This window comes from Callithrix jacchus, chromosome 22, assembly GCF_049354715.1.
Source record: "Callithrix jacchus isolate 240 chromosome 22, calJac240_pri, whole genome shotgun sequence".
Lineage (NCBI taxonomy): Eukaryota > Metazoa > Chordata > Mammalia > Primates > Cebidae > Callithrix > Callithrix jacchus.
Window position 1 is genome coordinate 8360099 of NC_133523.1, and position 18681 is coordinate 8378779.

The following is an 18681-nucleotide window of genomic DNA, read 5'->3' on the forward strand; positions in this document are numbered from 1 at the left end:
CCACAATCCCAAGCATAACCACCACAAATATCATCAGCAGCACACTCGACATATCACCATTATCATCATAACCCCACGACCATCACTGGCATCATCCTCATCACCATCAGTGTCATTGTCATCAACATCACCAGTCTCATCATCACAATCATAAACAGCACCCCCCAAAAAATAATACTTAAAAAATAAACAGCACCACCACCACCATCATCACACTCAACACGTCATCACTAACATCATAACCATCACTGCCATCATCCTCATGTCCGTCGTCATCATGGTCAACAAGACCACCACCATCATCAGCACCTTCACTATCATCATCATCACCATCATCATCGTAACCACCACCACCACCATCATCACACTCAACACGTCATCACTAACATCATAACCATCACTGCCATCATCCTCATGTCCGTCGTCATCATGGTCAACAAGACCACCACCATCAGCAGCAGCACCATCACTATCATCATCATCACCATCATCATCACCATGTGAACACAAGCTCACTGAGGACGCAGATGTTTTTGTTGGTTTTGTTTTCCTTGCTGCATCCTTTGGGTCTGGCACAAAGTAGGTGGCCGATAATTTTTTTTAGCCCACCCACTATCACTAGATTTACTATGATTTTCCATCTTTATTGATGAAAATTGAATGAAAAGGGCAGAGTTTTTACATTCATCATGCATGCTCTAATAGAGACGCCACTGACTGCTACTTACCTGTGGGGCTGGGAAGGGAGGATAGAGCCCCTAGGGTTCCAAGGTCCACCGTGGAGGTCCAAGTTGCTGAGGAAAAGTCCTCATTAGTGAAAGCAGAAAACACTCTCATGACAGAAATGGCAAGAGGGGAGACAATTTATGGGGTCTGCTGCCTGTGTGGGTAGAGACGGATCAGTCTTTGGAGCTGGGGTAGAGTGGGGCTTGAGTAACTTCTGCCTTCCTGTCTCTTTTGCTGAAGAAGAGGACCTATGGGTTTATGGGAGAGCCAGATTCTGCTATGCTTGGAGTAAGATCAGGGGCATGTGGACATGAGTTGAATACTCACTGTTGCTGGTGGGCATGGAGCTCCGATGGGTGAAACCTGAATAGAGAAGGAGGGAGGAGAGAGAGACACTGACGATTAAATAGGGGTCAAGTTGACCCTGGTGCATTTCCTACCAGCATCCTCACATCAGGAAAAGATGCCCTGAAGAACACAGTCTACGATGATAAGGAAACCATGAAATCCAGACCTGAGACATCTCATGTAGAGCACATGACAGAATTTTCAATTGTCAAGCAGGGAGTGTAACCTCTAGTTAGAGATTAGAGGCCGCTCAGCAAAAAGGAAGATATTTCAACCATGTCACAGCTGCTCACCATTGACATAGAGACTGTTCCTGTTCAGGGTGTAGGGGCCCAGCTCTTTGATACCATTGGTCATCTGGTTCAGCTCCCAGTACAGATGCTCTCTGTCCAGTCCAGGACTTTGAGGGTCAAGACGGTGGGTGCAGATGGCATCCACTCCAGTGGCTGTCCCATCCTTCTCAGACCTGGGGAAGGTAAGTGAGGAGAAAGACAATGAAAAGATTACCTAGGACAGCCTTCAGACTGCTCAGGGAAGAACAGCAAGGGACTAGAGGAAATGAGAAACCTGGGAAAGAGGTGAGAAGCCACACTTAGATTCTCTGAGTGCATGGACTACTGGCTCACTTGGGACTGTGAGCAGAGGCATGGATACATCAGTTTTTATAAAAGTGCAAGGTGAAACCTGCATTCTCATGGCATGGGGACATGAGAGCCCTGACTTTAGACCAGTGAAGAGCTGGGGATGAGAGCACGTGGATGAGGCATGATCATCTTGAGAGAAATCCTGGGGACAGAATTTAAGACCTAAAGGAAAGGGAGGGGCAGGAAAAGGAGGGAATTCAGAGGGATGAGGAGAGTAGGGGCTCAATCCTGATGATGGATCATGCAGATTCTCTCTGTTGAGGTGAGGTGTGGGGAGGTTACTATCAGGAGACAGATCGTTCCCAAATCCATTGACTCCTGAATCCCTTTGGTGAGGCTATGCCTAGAAATGTAGCAAGGAAGCAGTGCAAAGTCTTTTGGAGTGAGAACAGGTGGGACAGCCAGACTGGCTATCCTAGTCTCACCTAAGAGAGGTCAGTCTGCAGCCAGAATACAGAGGGCCGACACTGGAGTTCTTGAACAAGGGGCCAAGCTGTGGAGGAAGGAGAGGTGAGTAGGAGGGCTAAGGTCTCTGTATGAGGGCAGAAATAAGGTGGGCAAGGCAGGACCAAGTGGGTGAGGCTGGCCTCAGTGGGTGACGCTTGTATTTCTTGGGGAGAGGGTGAGGTGAGTACATTCTTCTTCCTTTGCCCTGGCATGGGTGTTGTAGGAGGGACTGAGTATCTGGGTTGGGGCAGAGTGAGGAGGGTAGGGCACTAACCAGACGCTGCAGGACCCTCTCTGTGGTGTTGAACTTTCTGGAGCCAGGGCGATGCATGTCCTCCTCATACTGCAGGTTGGTGATGGTGAAGTTGAGGGTGAACGGTACCAGTAGAGGAATAGCTGCTGTAGTGGGAGTGGGAAATAAATACTATGTTCAAAGTGTAGAATATAGGAGTTGGCAATAGACTTACGTTTAAACATACACAACATTTAAATTGGATGACTAAATAAATATTTAACATGCTTCCCTTTATTTTTTAAAGGATATTATATAATAGTAGTTAGATGCTGAGCATTGCTCTTGGTTCATATTCAGTGCTCAATATTGTCTGATGTTATCCATTATCTTTCTTATTGCCATCATCATCATTGCTGTCATTGTCACCATCACCATTATCATCACCACCACAGTCCCAAGCATGACCACCACAAATATCAGCAGCAGCACACTCAACACATCACCATTATCACCATAACCCCACGACCATCTCTGACATCATCCTCATCACCATTATTGTCACTGTCATCAATATCACCAGTTTCATTATCAACATCATAAACAGCAGCACCACCACCACCACCGCCACCACCACCACCACCGCCACCACCATCATCATCACACTCAACACATCACCACTAACATCATAAGCATCACTGACATCATCCTCATGTCCATCATCACAGTCGGCAACATCACCACATTATCATCAACAACATCACTATCATGATCATCATCAACAGCACCACCACCACCACTGTTATCAATAGCATTGCCATCATGATCATTATCATCATCATCAACAGCAACTAGCACCACCACCACTATCATTATCATCACACGAATATAAGCTCACTGAGGGCAGAGAGATTTTTTACTTGGTTTTGTTTTCCTTGCTGTATCCGTAGGGTGTTGTAAACAGTAGGTGGCCAATAAATGTTTTTGGTTCACTCACTATTACCAGATTTATTATAATTTTCCATCTTTATTTGAGGAAAAATGGCAGAGATGTTCACACTTATCAGGCATGCTCTAATAGAGAGGTCTGGTACTTACTTGTGGGGCTGCGGAGGGAGGATGGAGTTGCTGAGGTTCCAGGTCCCACTGTGGAGGTCCCAGGAGCTGAGGAAAAGTCCTCATAAGTGAAAACAGAAAGCACTCTCATGGCAGAAATGGCAAGAGGGTAGACTATTATGAGGTCTGATGCATGTGAGCTGGAGCTGGAGCTGAAGCAGAGGGGCGTTTGAATGACTTCTGCCTTCCCAGCTCCTTGGTCATGAGGAGGACTTTATGGGTTTATGAGGAGGGGCCAGCTCCTGCTTCACTTGATGTAGGATCGGGGCATGTGGTCATGAGTGAATACTCACTGTTGGTGGTGGGCATGGAGCTCCTATGGGTGAAACCTGCATAGAGAAGGAGGGAGGAGGTGGAGTAAGGGTTAAGGAGATGTGGGGGATGTAATAGGGGTCATGGCTATCCTAGTGCAATTAAATGAGTTTCATGGGACAGGGGCCATTAAAGATTTCCTATCGGCATCCTGACAACAGGGAAGAGTGCCCTGAGGGAATGCAGTTCACTATGACAAACTGTGAAGTCCAGAACTTAGTCATCCCACGTAGAGCACATGACAATGTCCAGGCAGGCAGTGAGACTTCAAGCCAGAGATTAGAGTCTGCCCAGACTCTAGGAGGAAGAACCTCCAACCACATCACAGCTGCTCACCATTGACATACAGACTGTTCCCATCCAGGGTGTAGGGGCCCAGCTCTTTGATGCCATTGGTCAGCTGGCTCAACTCCCAGTACAGCTGCTCTCTGTTGAGTCCAGGGCTTTTGGGGTCAAAATGGTGGGTGCAGATGGCATCCACTCCAGTGGACACCTCATGCTTCTTGGGCCTGGAGAACATAGGTGGAGAGAATGATGATGAAAGGATTACCTAGGTTGTGTCTTTAGACTCTGAGGGAAAGACAGTAAGGAACCAGAGGAAATGAGAAACCTGAAAAAGAGGTGAGAAGCCACACTTAAATTATCTGAGTACACAGACCACTGTCTTTTTTAGGACTGTGAGCAGAGTCATGGGTATAATAATTTTTATAAAAGTGCAAGGTGAAACCTGTATTCTCATGGCATGGGGAAGAACAACTCAGACTTGAGACCAGTGAAGATCTTGAAAGGGGGATGAATGCATGTGGATGAGGGATGATTGTCTTAAGAGAAGTCCTGGGACAAAATTTAACACCTAAATGAAAGTGAAGGGCAGGGAAAAGAGGGAATTCAGAGGAATGATCAGGGCAGAGGTTCAATCCTGATGATGGACCATGAAGATTCTGCCTGTTGAGGTGGGGTGTGGGGGTGTCACAATCAGGAAACACCTGGTTCTGAAACCAGTGACTCCCGAATCCCCCTTTGGTGAGGATATCCTTAGGAAGAGCATCAAGGAGGCAGTGCAAAGTCTTCTAGACTGGGAACAATTCGGGCAGGCAGTCTGGCTCTTCTAAATTCTCACCTGAGAGTGGTCAGTCTGCACCCAGAGTACAGAGGGCCGACACTGGTGTTCTTAAATATGGGACCAAGCTGTGGAGGAGAGGGAGGAAAGTGAGTAGAAGGGCCAAAGTGTGTGTGTGTGTGTGTGTGTGTGTGTAGGGGAAGATCTGAGGTGGGTAGAGCAGGCACCAGTGAGCAGGGCTGGCCTCTGTGTGTGGGGCTTACATCTCTTGGGGGTGGGGGGAGGTTGGTGCCATCCCCTTTCATCCCCTGCCATGGATGATATAGAAGGGACTGGATGCTTGGGGTGGGGCAAAATGAGGGCAGGGCTCTCACCAGACCCTGCAGGACCCTTTCTGTGGTGTTAAACTTCCTGGAGCCAGGTTGATGCATGTCCTCCTCATACTGCAGGTTGGTGATGGTGAAGTTGAGGGTGAATGGCACCAAGAGAGGGCCAGCAGCTGTAGTGGGAATTGGAAATAAACACTATGTTCAAAGTAGAGAAAATAGAGGTTTGGAATAGACTTATCTTTAAACATATGCAAAATTTAAGTTGAGAGACAAAATATTTACCTTGTCTCCCTTGCCTATAATAATACAATTTGTTTTTATAGAAGTATATTATATAATAGTAGTTAGATGGTGAGCACAGCCAGTCATGCATATTCAGTGCTCAATATCGTCTGATGTTATCTGTTATCTTTGTTATGGCCATTGTCAACATCACCATCATTATTATCACCATTACCACCGTGATAATCCCCATCATGACTACCACAAACATCATCATCACCACACTCAACATATCATCATAGCCACACAACCATCACTGGCGTCATCCTCATCACCGTCATTGTTATTGTCATCAAACTCACCACTACCATCATCAACATCACAGCAGTACCATGGTCACCATCATAAACAGCACCACCACCATCATCATCATTATTACACTCAACGCATCATGATTATCACCATAACCTTCACAACCATCACTGACAACATCCTCACGTCCATCATCATCATCATCGACAGCATCACAATCATCACAATCATCATCACATTCAACATGTCATTATGACTATCATAACCACCAGGACCACCATCATCATCACATGAACACAATCATCACAATCATCATCACATTCAACATGTCATATGACTATCATAACCACCACGACCACCATCATCATCACATGAACACAAGCTCACTGATGGCAGAGATGTTTTTATTCATTTTGTTTTCCTTGTTGGATCCCTAGGGTCTGATATACTGTAGGTGGCCAATAAATTTTTTTGCTTCACTCACTATCACCAGATTCACTATGATTTTCCATTTTCGTTTGAGTGAAAATGGCACAGTTGTTTACATTCACCAGCCATGATCTAACAGAGATGCCATCGACTGGTACTTACTTGTGGGGCTGGGAAGGGAGGATGGAGTCCCTGAGGTTTCAAGGTCCACTGTGGAGGTCCCAAGAGCTGAGAAAAAGTCCTCATCAGTGAAAGCAGAAAGCACTCTCATGGCAGAAATGGCAAGAGGGGAGACTACGATGGGGTCTGCTGCATGGGGGCTTGGGCTGGATCTGTCTTTGGAGCTGGGGCAGAAAGGAGCTTCAATAACTTCCTTCTAAAGACTCTAAAGAGGCTTCTCAGCTCTTTAGCTTAAGAAGAGGACTTATGGGTTCATGAGGAGGGGCTCCACTTGATGTATGATAAGGGACATGTGTACATGGGTTGAATACTCACTGCTGGTGGTGGGCACAGAGCTCCAAGGGGTGAAACCTGCATAGAGGAGGGAGGAGACTGGGTAAGGGTTAAGGAGGTATAGGGAACATAATAGGGTTCAGGGACACCCTAATGCAATTAAATGAGTTTCATGGGACAGGGGCCATTAAAGATATCCTATCAGCATCTGCACCACAGGGAAGAGTGTCCTGAGGGAATGCAGTTCACTATGACGAAGAAACCGTGAAGTCCAGAACTTAGTCATCCCACATAGAACACACGACAGAATATTCAATGGCCAGGCAGGGAGTGTGAACTCAAGCCAGAGATTAGAGTCTGCCCAAACTCTAGGAGGAAGAACCTCCAACCACATCACAGCTGCTCACCATTGACATACAGACTGTTCCCATCCAGGGTGTAGGGGCCCAGCTCTTTGATGCCATTGGTCAGCTGGCTCAGCTCCCAGTACAGCTGCTCTCTGTTGAGTCCAGGGCTTTTGGGGTCAAGATGGTGGGTGCAGATGGCATCCACTCCAGTGGCTGCCCCATGCTTCTCAGACCTGGGGAAGGTAGGTAGGGAGAATGACTAGGAAAAGATTACCTTGGTTGTGTATTTTGACTGCTGAGGGAAAGACAGTAAGGAATCAGAGGAAATGAGAAACCTGGGAAAGAGGTGAGAAGCCACACTTAGATTTTCTGAGAGCACAGACTATTGGCTTCCTTGGGACTGTGAGCAGAGTCATGTATACCACGATGCTTGTAAAAGTGCAAGATGAAACCTGCATTCTCGTGGCATGGGGACAGGAGAGCCCTGACTTGAGACCAGGGAAGAGCTGGGGATGAAAGCACATGGATGAGGCATGATTGTCTTGAGAGAAATCCTGGGGACAGAATTTAAGACCTAAAGGAAAGGGAGGGGCAGGGAAAGGGGAGAATTCAGAGGGTTGAGCAGGGTAGAGCTCAATCCTGATGACGGACCATGCAGATTCTCCCTGTTGAGGTGAAGTACTGGGGAGTTACCATCAGGAAACACACTGGTTCTGAAGCCAGTGACTCCTGAATTCCCCTTTTGGGGAGGCTATGCCTAGGAAGTGCAGCAAGGAAGTTGTGCAAAGTCTGTTGAAGTGGAAAAAATTGGGGTAGCCAGTCTGGCTCTTCTAAGGTCACACCTGAGAGAGGTCAGCCTGCAGCCAGAGTACAGAGGGCCAACACTGGTGTTCTTGAATGTGGAACCAAGCTGTGGAGGAGGGAGAAAAAAAAAGTGAGTAGGAGGGCTAAAGTGGGTGTGTAGGGGGCAGAAGTCAGGGGGATGGAGCAGGCACCAGTGGGTAGGGCTAGCCTAAGTGAGCAGGGCTTGCACCTTTTGTGGGAAATGATGAGATGGGTGCTATCTTCTTCCATAGCCCTGGGATGAATGATGTAGGAGGGACTGGGTATCTGGGGTGGGGCAGGAGCAAAGCGGGCAAGGCTCTCACCAGACTCTGCAGGACCCTTTCCGTGGTGTTGAACTTCCTGGAGCCAGGGCGATGCATGTCCTCCTCATACTGCAGGTTGGTGATGGTGAAGTTGAGGGTGAACGGCACCAGGAGAGGGCCAGCAGCTATAATAGGAATTGGAAATGAACACCATGTTCAAAGTAGAGAAAATAGCGGTTTGGAATAGACTTATCTTTAAACATATGCAAAATTTAAATTGAGAGACAAAATATTTACCATGCCTCCCTTGCCTATAATAATAAAATTTATTTTTATAAAAGTATATTATATAATAGTAGATGCTGAGCATAAGTCTTGGTGAATATTTATTGCTCAATACTGCCTGGCATTTTCTCTTAACTTTATTAACACCATCGTCACCACCATTGTCACCATCATGATAATCCCCATGATGACCACCACAAACATCATCAGTCTCAACACTTCATCATTACCATCGTGACCCACCACCATCACCAGCACCATCCTTATCACCATTATCGTCATTGTCATCAACATCACCACCATCATCATCACTATAAACAGCAACACTACCACCATCATCATCATCACACTCAAGACATAATCACTACCATCATGACAGCACCACCAACACAGCATCATCCTCATCATCATCACCATTGTCATCAACATCACCACCACCATCATCATCACTATAAACAGCAACACTACCACCATCATCATCATCACGCTCAATACATAATCACTACCATCATGACAGCACCACCAACACAGCATCATCCTCATCATCATCACCATTGTCATCAACATCACCACCACCATCATCATCACCATCATAAGCTGCAACACCACCATCATTATACTCAATATGTCATAATTAGCATCATAACTTCCACCGCCATCACCAGCATCATCCTCATCATCATCACCATCACTACTGCCATCATTAACAGCATGACCATCATCATTATTATCATATCAGTGCCACCACCGCCATCATTATCATCCCATTCAACACATCATTATCACCATCACAACTACCACCACCACCACCATCATCATCATCATCATCATCACAAGAATAGAAGCTCATTGAGGGCAGAGTTTTTTTAAATTGATTTTCTTTTTCTTACTGTATCCCTGGGGTCTGGTACACAGTAGGTAGCCAAAACGTTTTGTTTGTCTACTTACTATCGCAAGATTAACTATGATTTTACATTTTTATCTGAGTGAAAATGACAGAGATGTTTACACTCATCAAACACGCTCTAATAGAGACGTCATTGACTGATACTTACTTGTGGAGCTGGAGAGGGAGGGTGGAGTCCCCGAGGTTCCAAGATTCACTGTGGAGGCCCCAGGAGCTGGGGAAAAGTTCTCATCAGTGAAAGCAGAAAGCATTCTCTTGGCAGAAATGGCAAAAGGGGAGACTATTCATGGGGTTTGCTGCATGTGTGGCTCGAACTGGTTAAGTCTTTTAGCTGGGCAGAGGGGCACTTGAATAACTTCTGCCCTCCTAACTCCTTTGCTCATGAAGAGGACTTATGGATTTATGAGGAGGGGCCGGCTCCTGCTCCTCTTGGTATAGGAACCAGGGCATGTGAACATGAGTTGAATACTCACTGATGGTGATGGGCACAGAGCCCTGATGGGTGAAACCTGCATGGAGAAGAAGGGAGGAGAGTGGGTAAGTGACAAGGAGAGCTGGGGGACCAAATAGACGTCAATGCTATTTGACAACAAAATGAGTTTCATGGTACAAGGACCATTGAAGATTTCCTACCAGCATCCTCACATCAGGAAAGAAAACCCTGAGAGAACACAGTCCACGATGATAAGGAAATCATGAAGTCCAGAACTGAGTCATCCATCCCACATAGAGCACATGACAGAATTTTCAATCACCAGGCAGAGAGTGTGACCTCTAGTTACAGATTAGAGGCTGCCCAGCAAGGAAGATGAGACTTCAACCATGTCACAGGCACTCACCATTGACATACAGACTGTTCCTGTCCAGGGTGTAGGGGCCCAGCTCTTTGATGCCACTGGTCAGCTTGCTTAGCTCCCAGTACAGGTGCTCCCTGTTGAGTCCAGGGCTTTTGGGGTCAAGGCGGTGGGTGCAGATGGCATCCACTCCAGTGGCTGCCCCATCCTTCTCGGGTCTGGGGAGGGTCGGTGGGAAACATGACAATGAAAAGACTACCTAGGTTGTGTCTTTAGACTGCTGAGGGAAAGACAGTAAGGAACCAGAGGAAATGAGAAACCTGGGAAAGAGGTGAGAAGCCACATAGATTCTTAATACATGGACTATTGGCTTGCTTGGGACTGTGAGCGGAGTCACGGATACACAAGGAGTTTTATAAAAGTGCAATATGAAACCTGCATCTTCATGGATGGGATGGACAGGGGAGCCAAACTTGAGCCCAGTGAAGAGCCATAAATGAGGATGAAAGCATGCGGATGAGGAATAATTGTCTTGAGAGAAGTCCTGGGGACAGAATATAACATGTAAAGGAAAGGGAAGGGCAGGGAAAGGAGGGAATTCAGAGGGATGATCAGGGTAGGGGCTCTGTCCTGATGATGGGCCATGCAGATTCTCTCTGTTGAGGGGTTGGGGTGTGGGGCTGTTACTAGCAGGAAACACATTGGTCCTGAAGCCAGTGACTCCTGAATTCCACCTTTGGTGAGAATATTCTTAGGAAGTACAGCAAAGAAGCAGTGCAAAGTCTTTTGGAGTGAGAACAGTTGGGGTAGCCAGGCTGGCTCTTCTAAGGTCTCACCTGAGCAAGATCAGTCTGCAGCCAGAGTACAGAGGGCCAACACTGGTGTTCTTGAACAGGGGCCTGAGCTGTGGAGGAGGGAGAGGGAGGTGAGCAGGAGGGCTAAGTTGTAAGAGCCAGGCAGAAGCAAGATGAGCAGGGCTGGCCTCAGTGGGCAAGGCTTGCAGTTTTTTGTTTTTGTTTTGAGGTGGAGTTCCACTTTTTTGCCTAGGCTGGAGTGAAGTGGCACGATCTCGGCTCACTGCAACCTCCGCCTCCTGGGTTCAAGTGATTCTCCTGCCTCAACCTCCCAAGTAGCTGGAATTACAGGCATGTGTGACCACGCCTGGCTAATTTTTGTATTTTTAGTAGAGATGAGGTTTCACCATGTTGGTCAGGCTGGTCACGAACTCCTGACCTCAGGTGATCCACCTGCTTCAGCCTCCCAAAGTGCTGGGATTACAGGCATGAGCCACTGTGCCCAGCTGAGGCTTTCATCTCTTGGGGCAAGAGTGAGTTAGGTGTGATCTTCTTCCATCACCCTGGCATGGATGATGTAGGAAGGACTGGGTATCGTGAGCAGGGCAGAGTGAGAAGGGCACTAACCAGACCCTGTAGGACGCTCTCTGTGGTGTTGAACTTTCTGGAGCCAGGGCGATGCATGTCCTCCGCATACTGCAGGTTGGTGATGGTGAAGTTGAGGGTGAATGGCACCAGGAGAGGAACAGTTGCTGTAGTGGGAGTGGGAAATAAATATTATGGTCAAAGTAGAGAAAACAGCACTTTGTAATAACCACATGCAGCATTTAAATTGAGTGGCATAATAAATATTTTCCATGCCTTTCTTATCTATAATGATACAATTTATTTTTTAAAGTAGATTATATAATAGTAGTTAGATGCTGAGCATAGCTCTTGGCACATATTTAGTGCTCAACATTGTGAGATGTTATCTTTATGGTCACCATCATCATCATCACTATCATTGTCACCATCATCATTATTGTCATCACAAGTACCACCAGCAAAATCATGACAATCTCCATCATGACCACCACAAACATCATCATCATCATCACATTCAACATATAATTACCATCATAACCCCGCCACCATCACCAACATCATCCTCATCCCTATCATCCTCATTGTCATCAACATCACCATCATCAACGTCGCTAGCATAAAATAATAATCATCATCACCACCACCACCACCATCATCACACTTAACATATCATTATTACCGTACTAACCCCTGCCACCATCATGAGCATCATTTTCTTCATCATCATCTTTGTCATCAACATTACTATCACCATCATCAACAGCATCAACAGCAGCAACAGCACCACCACCACCACCACCACCAACATCATCATCATCACAAGAATATAAGCTCACTGAGAGCAGAGATTTTTTATTGGTTTGATTTCCCTTGCTGTGTCCCTAGGATCTGGTACACATTAAGTGGCCAATAAATTTCACTGGTCCACTCACTATCAGTAGATTTACCATGACTTTCCATCTTCGTTTGAGTAAAAATGACAGGGAGAGCATGCTCTAAAAGAAATGCCATTGACTAGTACTTACTCGTGGGGCTGGAGATGGAGGATGGAGTCCCTGAGGTTCCCACATCCACTATGGAGGTCCCAGGAGCTGAGGAGAAGTCCTCATTAGTGAAAGCAGAAAGCATTACCATGGCAGAAATGCCACGAGGTGAGACTTGTATAGGGTTTGCTGCATACGGGCTTGAGCTGAGTCTGTCTTTGGAACTGAGGCAGAGGGGAGCTTGAATAGCTTCTGCCTTCCCACGTGCTTTGCTCAGGAGAGAGCTTATGGGTTTATGAGGAGGGGGAGCTCTTGCTTTGTGTGGTGTAGGGTCATGGGCCTGTGGACATGAGTCGAATACTCACTGCTGGTGGTGGACACAGAGCTCCGATGGGTGAAACCTGCAAAGAGAAGGAGGGAGGAGTGTGAGTAGGTGAAAAGGAGACGTGGGGGACCAAACAGGGGTCAGGACTACCCCGGGGCAATGTAAGGAGGTTTAAGGAACAGGGACCATTAGGCATTTCCTATCAGCATCCTCACATCAGGGAAGAATGTCGTGATGGAATTCATTCTATGATGATGAAGAAATCACAAAGCCCAGAACGTAGTCATCCCATGTAGAGCACGTGGCTGAATTTTCAATTGCCTGGCAGTGAGTGTGACCTCAAGCCAGAGATTACAGGCTGCCCAGCAAGGAGGAAGAACATCCAACCACATTACAGCTGCTCACCATTGACATAGAGGCTGTTCCTGTCCAGGGTGTAGGGGCCCAGCCTGTGGATGCCATTGGTCAGCTTGCTCAGCTCCCAGTATAGTTGCTCTCTGTCCAGTCCAAGCCCTGCAGGGTCAGGGCGATGTGTGCAGATGGCGTCCACTGCCGTGGCTGATCCGTCCTTCTCTGGCCTGGATGAGAACCTACATATGCTTAGTCAATCCACCTCTTCACCCTTTTGTCCTTCCTTTCCACTCTTTGTCAGTTCCTAATGAGAACTCTGGGAAAACTGTGGCTAACAAGAATGCAGCTCTCGTCAGAGAGATGCCCATCATAAACAAATTAATAGGATTCTTAGTGAAAGCAGAAAGCACTACCATGGCAGAAATGCCAAGAGGTAAGACTTTTTTTTTTTTTTTTTTTTGAGACAGTTTCGCTCTGTCACCCAGGCTGGAGTATAGTGGCATGATCTGGGCCCAGTGCAACCTCCTCCTCCTGGGTTCAAGAGATTCGCCTGCCTCAGCCTCCTAAGTAGCTGAGACTACAGGCACCTACCACCACACCCAGCTAATTTTTTTTTTTTTTGTATTTTTAGTAGAGACGGGGTTTCACCATATTGGGCAAGTCGGTCTTGAACTCCTGACCTCATGATCCATCCACCTCGGCCTCCCAAAGTACTGGGATTACAGGCCTGGGTCACTGCGTCTGGCTGAGGTGAGACTTTTCTAGGGTTTGCTGCCTGTGGGCTTGAGCTGAGTCTGTCTTTGGAACTGAGGCAGAGGGGAGCTTGAATAACTTCTGCCTTCCCACCTGCTTTGCTCAAGAGGAGAACTTATGGGTTTATGAGGAGGGGCAGCTCCTAGTTTCCTTGGGGTAGGATCCTAGGATAATAATGCCAGTGTTCTGCATAGCCCCAAATAAGCCTCCTAAGGCACTAGATGTGCAACAGCTATACTTAGGGTTAATCTGCAATCCGTGGGAGTGGCCCTTGTACTGGTGTGTGTAACGGTGGCCTTCTGCTGGTGCCTAAGGCATGGTGTTTTCAAATGGTGGGATCAGAGGTTCAAGGCACCCCCTCTAGATCCTATGGACCAGCAGGGCTAGGAGATTTGTTACAAAACTCAAGGGAGCTAAATGGCTTGGGGGAAATGCCCTTTTTTTGCAGGTCTGTCTGAAACTGTGGCTGGTCCAACATGCAGTCAGAAGGTCTTCATGTCTCAGCACCTGTTCCTGGCCACAGGACAGGGACTCACCTACTTGGCCACCCACTATTAAGTGATTAGAAGGAAAGGGTGTCCTATGTCCCAGGGTTGTGAGTAGCTCTAAGTAGGAATGACTTTAGAGCAACAACTACCATTTATTAAATACTTCCTATGCAGCAGGCCCAGCATTTTGTATTTATAATCACATTATTTCATCCTCAAAGCATCCCTATGGGTTGATACTGCTCAGTTCTCCAGTCAGTACCATACTAACGTGACACAATTATATATATTATATTATAGATATTTATAATATATATTATATATAACTGTATATATATACAATTATATGTATATTGTATAATACAATTATATGTATAACATAAAATATATAAATATGTAGATCTGTAAATATAAACTTAATATAGAAATATATTATATCTTTTGTATTTTATACATTATTATATAATATATATAATATATTATTATACCTCTACCTAACATATATTACACTGGTTTATACATAACTATTTTATATAATTATATAACTTTTTAATATAACTACCATATACCTCTACCTAACATATATTAAGCTGGTTCATATGTAACTATTGTATATAACTCTATAACTATTTTTTGTATAACTACCACGTACATTTAGATGCTCCTTGACTCATGATGGTGTTATGTCCTGATAAGATTTTTTTTCTTTTTGTTTCATTTTGTTTTGTTTTTGGAGATGGAGCCTCACTCTGTCACCCAGGCTGGGCTGCAGTGGCATGACCTCAGTTCACTGCAACCTCTGTCTCTCTTGCCTCAACCTCCTGAGTAGCTAGGACTACAGGCACCCACCACCAAACCCAGCTAATTTTTGTATTTTTAGTACAGATGGATTTTCTCCATGTTTGCCAGGCTGTTCTTGAACTCCTGACCTCAAGTGATCTGCCGCCTGAGCCTCTCAAATTGCTAGGATTACAGGCATGAGGCACATGCCTGGCTTGTTTTTAGTTTTTTGGAGAAAGAGTCTCACTGTGTCGTCCAGGCAGGAGTGCACTGGTGCAATCTTGACTCACAGCAACCTCCACCTCTTGGGTTCAAGTGATTCTCATGTCTGTCTCCTGAGTAGCTGGAACTACAATTGTCACGAACATTCCTGGCTAATTTCTTTATTTTTAGTAGAGACAGGATTTTGCAGTGTTGGCCAGGCTGGTCTTGAATTCCTGGCCTCAAGTGATCTACCCGCCTTGGCCTCCCAGAGTGCTGAGATTACAGGTGTGAGCCACTGTTCCTGGCCCTGATAAACCCATTGTAAGTTAAAAATATAAGCCAAAAACGCCTTGTGGCTAGGTGTGGTGGCTTATGCCTGTAATCCCAGTATTTTGGGAGACCAAGGTAGGAGGACTGCTTGAGCCCAGGAGTTCGGGGACACCTGGGCAACATAGCAAGACCCCCCCTCAACAAAAAAGTTTTAAAAATAGCCAGGTGTATATATTTTGTTTTGTTTTTGGAGATGGAGTCTCACTCTGTAGCCCAGGCTGGAGAGAAGAGGTGTGATGCTGGCTCACTGCAATCTCTGCCTCCTGGGTTCAAGCAATTCTGGGCTCAGGTACGTATATGTTACATGTAACATAATGTATGTTATATATGGCATATACTATATATGTTATAACATATATAACATGTATACAATATAACATATATACATATACATATATAACATATGTTGTATATGTGTATAACATATGTACATAAAATGTGTCTATAAACATATATGTTTATAAAACTGAGGTCTGCCTCACTTCACCAATGCTCCTAACTACTAGGGCCCCCCTACCTCTTCCCCCACTCCCTGGAAGGAAAGGAAGCTGGAGGTAGATGACTGATGAAATGGGACTCTTGGGAGAGCCACACTTGGAGATTCAGGTGTGGAAGGTAAGAATGTCAGGCAGGAAATGATTTCAACCAACATCTACCCTAAATGACCTGCCCTTTCTAGCACTCGGGGACAATGCCCTTGGCGCCTCTCAGTCAACCTCAGACAGGCCAGGCCCCCTGTGGCTGCATCTGAGACACTTAGGAGCTCACCTCTTGCCTGTAAGGGCTGCGTGCCTCCCTTTCCTCCCCTCTTAGATTCTCTGGGCAAGTTCCTTTAGAGGAGGAGTCAGATTAGGATTTTCCACATGCTGCAAGGCCATAATAGGGGCAGAGGAAGCAGGGCCACCTAAGGGATAGGAGTTTGGATCTGGAACCTGAAGCGCTGAAGTGCCCTGGCACAAGCCTCTGCCTCAGTTTCCCCTTCTGCTCCTGCTTCATGAGGCTATTGCAAAGACTGATGAGGCATTGAATATAAAGTACATAACGCAGTGTCTTCAGTCTTAGCAATAGTTAGCTGCCGCTGGTGGTGCTGATGCTCAGTATCCATGGGCAATAGTTGTTCCAAGTATGAACAGAGTCAGGGAGCCCAGAGACTAGGGTCATATTCACCTGTTGGGCTGTGTTTTTCTTGGGGAAGGTCTCACCTGAGTGAGGCTAATCTGCAGCCTGAATAGAGGTATTCCAGACTGCTATTCATGAACAAGGATTTGAGCTGCAAGAGAGGAGAGGGGCAGTAAGAGACAACAGCTGCAGAAAGCCAGGAAGAGTGGGGCATTGGAGGGGTGGACCTAGCTGGAGTGATGTGGGTGGGGCCAAAATAGTGGGCGGGGCAGGGAAGGTGGGCGTGGCTGGCATCGGTAGGCAGGGCAGGGTGAGGTGGGTGGGGTTGATGTAGGCATGGCTGGCATCAGTGAGCAAGGCAGTGTGCGGTGGGCGTGGTTTGTCTAAGTGGGCGGGGCAGGAATAATGTGGCTCTCACCAGACCCTGCAGGACTCTCTCTGTGGCGTTGAACTTCCTGGAACCAGGATGCCGCATGTCCTTCTCGTACTGCAGGTTGGTGATGGTGAAGTTGAGGGTGAATGGCACCATGAATGGGACTGTGGCTGCTGCAAGGAAGGAGAAAAGGCCATGCCTGAGTTAGACCTGAACTGACTCTACATCAATTTCTGAGAACGCAGATGGAGTGCTTGAAGCAAAAGTTTGAAGCAGACAGGTGGGTGCTTTAGTTTAAAAAGAGAATGGAAAGCCAGGTAAGGAGAAAAGTGGGATGTTGCTAAAATGCATCACCTGGGCCCAGAAGCAGGTTAGGGGCCCGAATAGGTGTAAGGGTCAGAAAGTGTGACTACTGGAAGCTGAGGTCTCAGACTCTGCCAAGTGCCCTAGTAAACTCTAGCTGAGAGGCCTAAAAAGGGAAAAAGGACTGGGCAGCCTCATGCTTTGGGGAGCAAGAAGGAAAAAAAGAATCAACTCAATCCCATTGAACATTTAATAACAACAACCAAAAATCAAACAGCAGCCCTTAAGGCAGACCTTCCGTCACCTGCTTTACTTGGTTACCATCTCCATTCCATCCCCTAACTCCCCAAACTGGCCTTTCCTTTAATAAAGAGACCACGTGGTAAAGAGGCAGAGTTACCGTGGTTATGGCCACACTAGGGAGTCAGATTTGGTTTCAAACCCCCTCTCTGCCCCTCACCAGCCATGTGGCCATGGACATGTTATCTGTCCATACCTCAAGTTTCTTCCACCGTAATACAATGGGCCTAATGAACTGGGTGCGGTGGCTCACACCTGTAATCCCAGCCCTCTGGGAGGCCGTGGCAGGTGGATCACTTGAGGTCAGGAATCAAGACTAGCCTGGCCAACACAGTGAAACCCTATCTATATTAAAAATACAAAAATTAGCCAGGCGTGGTGCCACACACCTGTAATCCCAGCTACTTAGGAAGCTGAGGCAGGAGAAGTAGAATTGCTTGAACCCAGGAGACGAAGGTTGCATGAGCTAAGACTGTGTCACTGCACTCCAGCCTGGGTGACAGAGGGAGACTCTGTCTTAAAAAAAAAAAAAAGACAGCAAGGATCATGATGATATTTTGGAGGGAAATTGGGAAGTTTACGTTTCTGTTAAAAAGGGTTAGCACATCTGTAGGACATTACGCTAAGTGAGAAAGAAGCCAGTTCCAAAGGTGACATGTTATACATTTCCATTTATATAACAACCTCAAAATAAAATTCTAAAGATGGAGAACAGATTAGTGATGGCCAAGAGTTGGGCTCAGTGGGCATGATTATGAAAGGTAGCATGAGGGGAATCTTTGGGGGAATAGAACAGTTCTGAATCTTGGTGGTGGTGGTGGTTATAGGGATATGCCCATGTGATGAAAATTTTACAGGGCTATGCACACACGTACACCCGCATGCACACGTGCACATGTGTGCACGCATACACAGACATGCACAAACGCACATGGGCAC

At 46.4% G+C, this 18681-nt stretch overlaps 1 protein-coding gene across 1 annotated transcript in view; it reads right to left on the reverse strand.

Annotated features, from left to right (window-relative positions):
- Nucleotides 1–18681, reverse strand: part of MUC16 (mucin 16, cell surface associated) — a 152064-nt gene that overhangs the window by 72015 nt on the left and 61368 nt on the right. Inside the window, exons 12-36 of the mRNA XM_054250241.2 lie at nucleotides 17185–17312; nucleotides 16850–16917; nucleotides 13147–13319; nucleotides 12782–12817; nucleotides 12459–12524; nucleotides 11473–11597; nucleotides 10888–10955; nucleotides 10097–10269; nucleotides 9731–9766; nucleotides 9406–9471; nucleotides 8126–8250; nucleotides 7820–7887; nucleotides 7038–7210; nucleotides 6673–6708; nucleotides 6340–6405; nucleotides 5260–5384; nucleotides 4946–5013; nucleotides 4162–4334; nucleotides 3807–3842; nucleotides 3496–3561; nucleotides 2440–2564; nucleotides 2144–2211; nucleotides 1368–1540; nucleotides 1054–1089; nucleotides 729–794 (exon numbers count right to left, since the gene is read on the reverse strand). Coding sequence (XP_054106216.2) covers nucleotides 729–794; nucleotides 1054–1089; nucleotides 1368–1540; nucleotides 2144–2211; nucleotides 2440–2564; nucleotides 3496–3561; nucleotides 3807–3842; nucleotides 4162–4334; nucleotides 4946–5013; nucleotides 5260–5384; nucleotides 6340–6405; nucleotides 6673–6708; nucleotides 7038–7210; nucleotides 7820–7887; nucleotides 8126–8250; nucleotides 9406–9471; nucleotides 9731–9766; nucleotides 10097–10269; nucleotides 10888–10955; nucleotides 11473–11597; nucleotides 12459–12524; nucleotides 12782–12817; nucleotides 13147–13319; nucleotides 16850–16917; nucleotides 17185–17312 — 2343 coding nt within the window. The remainder of the gene's footprint in view (nucleotides 1–728; nucleotides 795–1053; nucleotides 1090–1367; nucleotides 1541–2143; nucleotides 2212–2439; nucleotides 2565–3495; nucleotides 3562–3806; nucleotides 3843–4161; nucleotides 4335–4945; nucleotides 5014–5259; nucleotides 5385–6339; nucleotides 6406–6672; nucleotides 6709–7037; nucleotides 7211–7819; nucleotides 7888–8125; nucleotides 8251–9405; nucleotides 9472–9730; nucleotides 9767–10096; nucleotides 10270–10887; nucleotides 10956–11472; nucleotides 11598–12458; nucleotides 12525–12781; nucleotides 12818–13146; nucleotides 13320–16849; nucleotides 16918–17184; nucleotides 17313–18681) is intronic.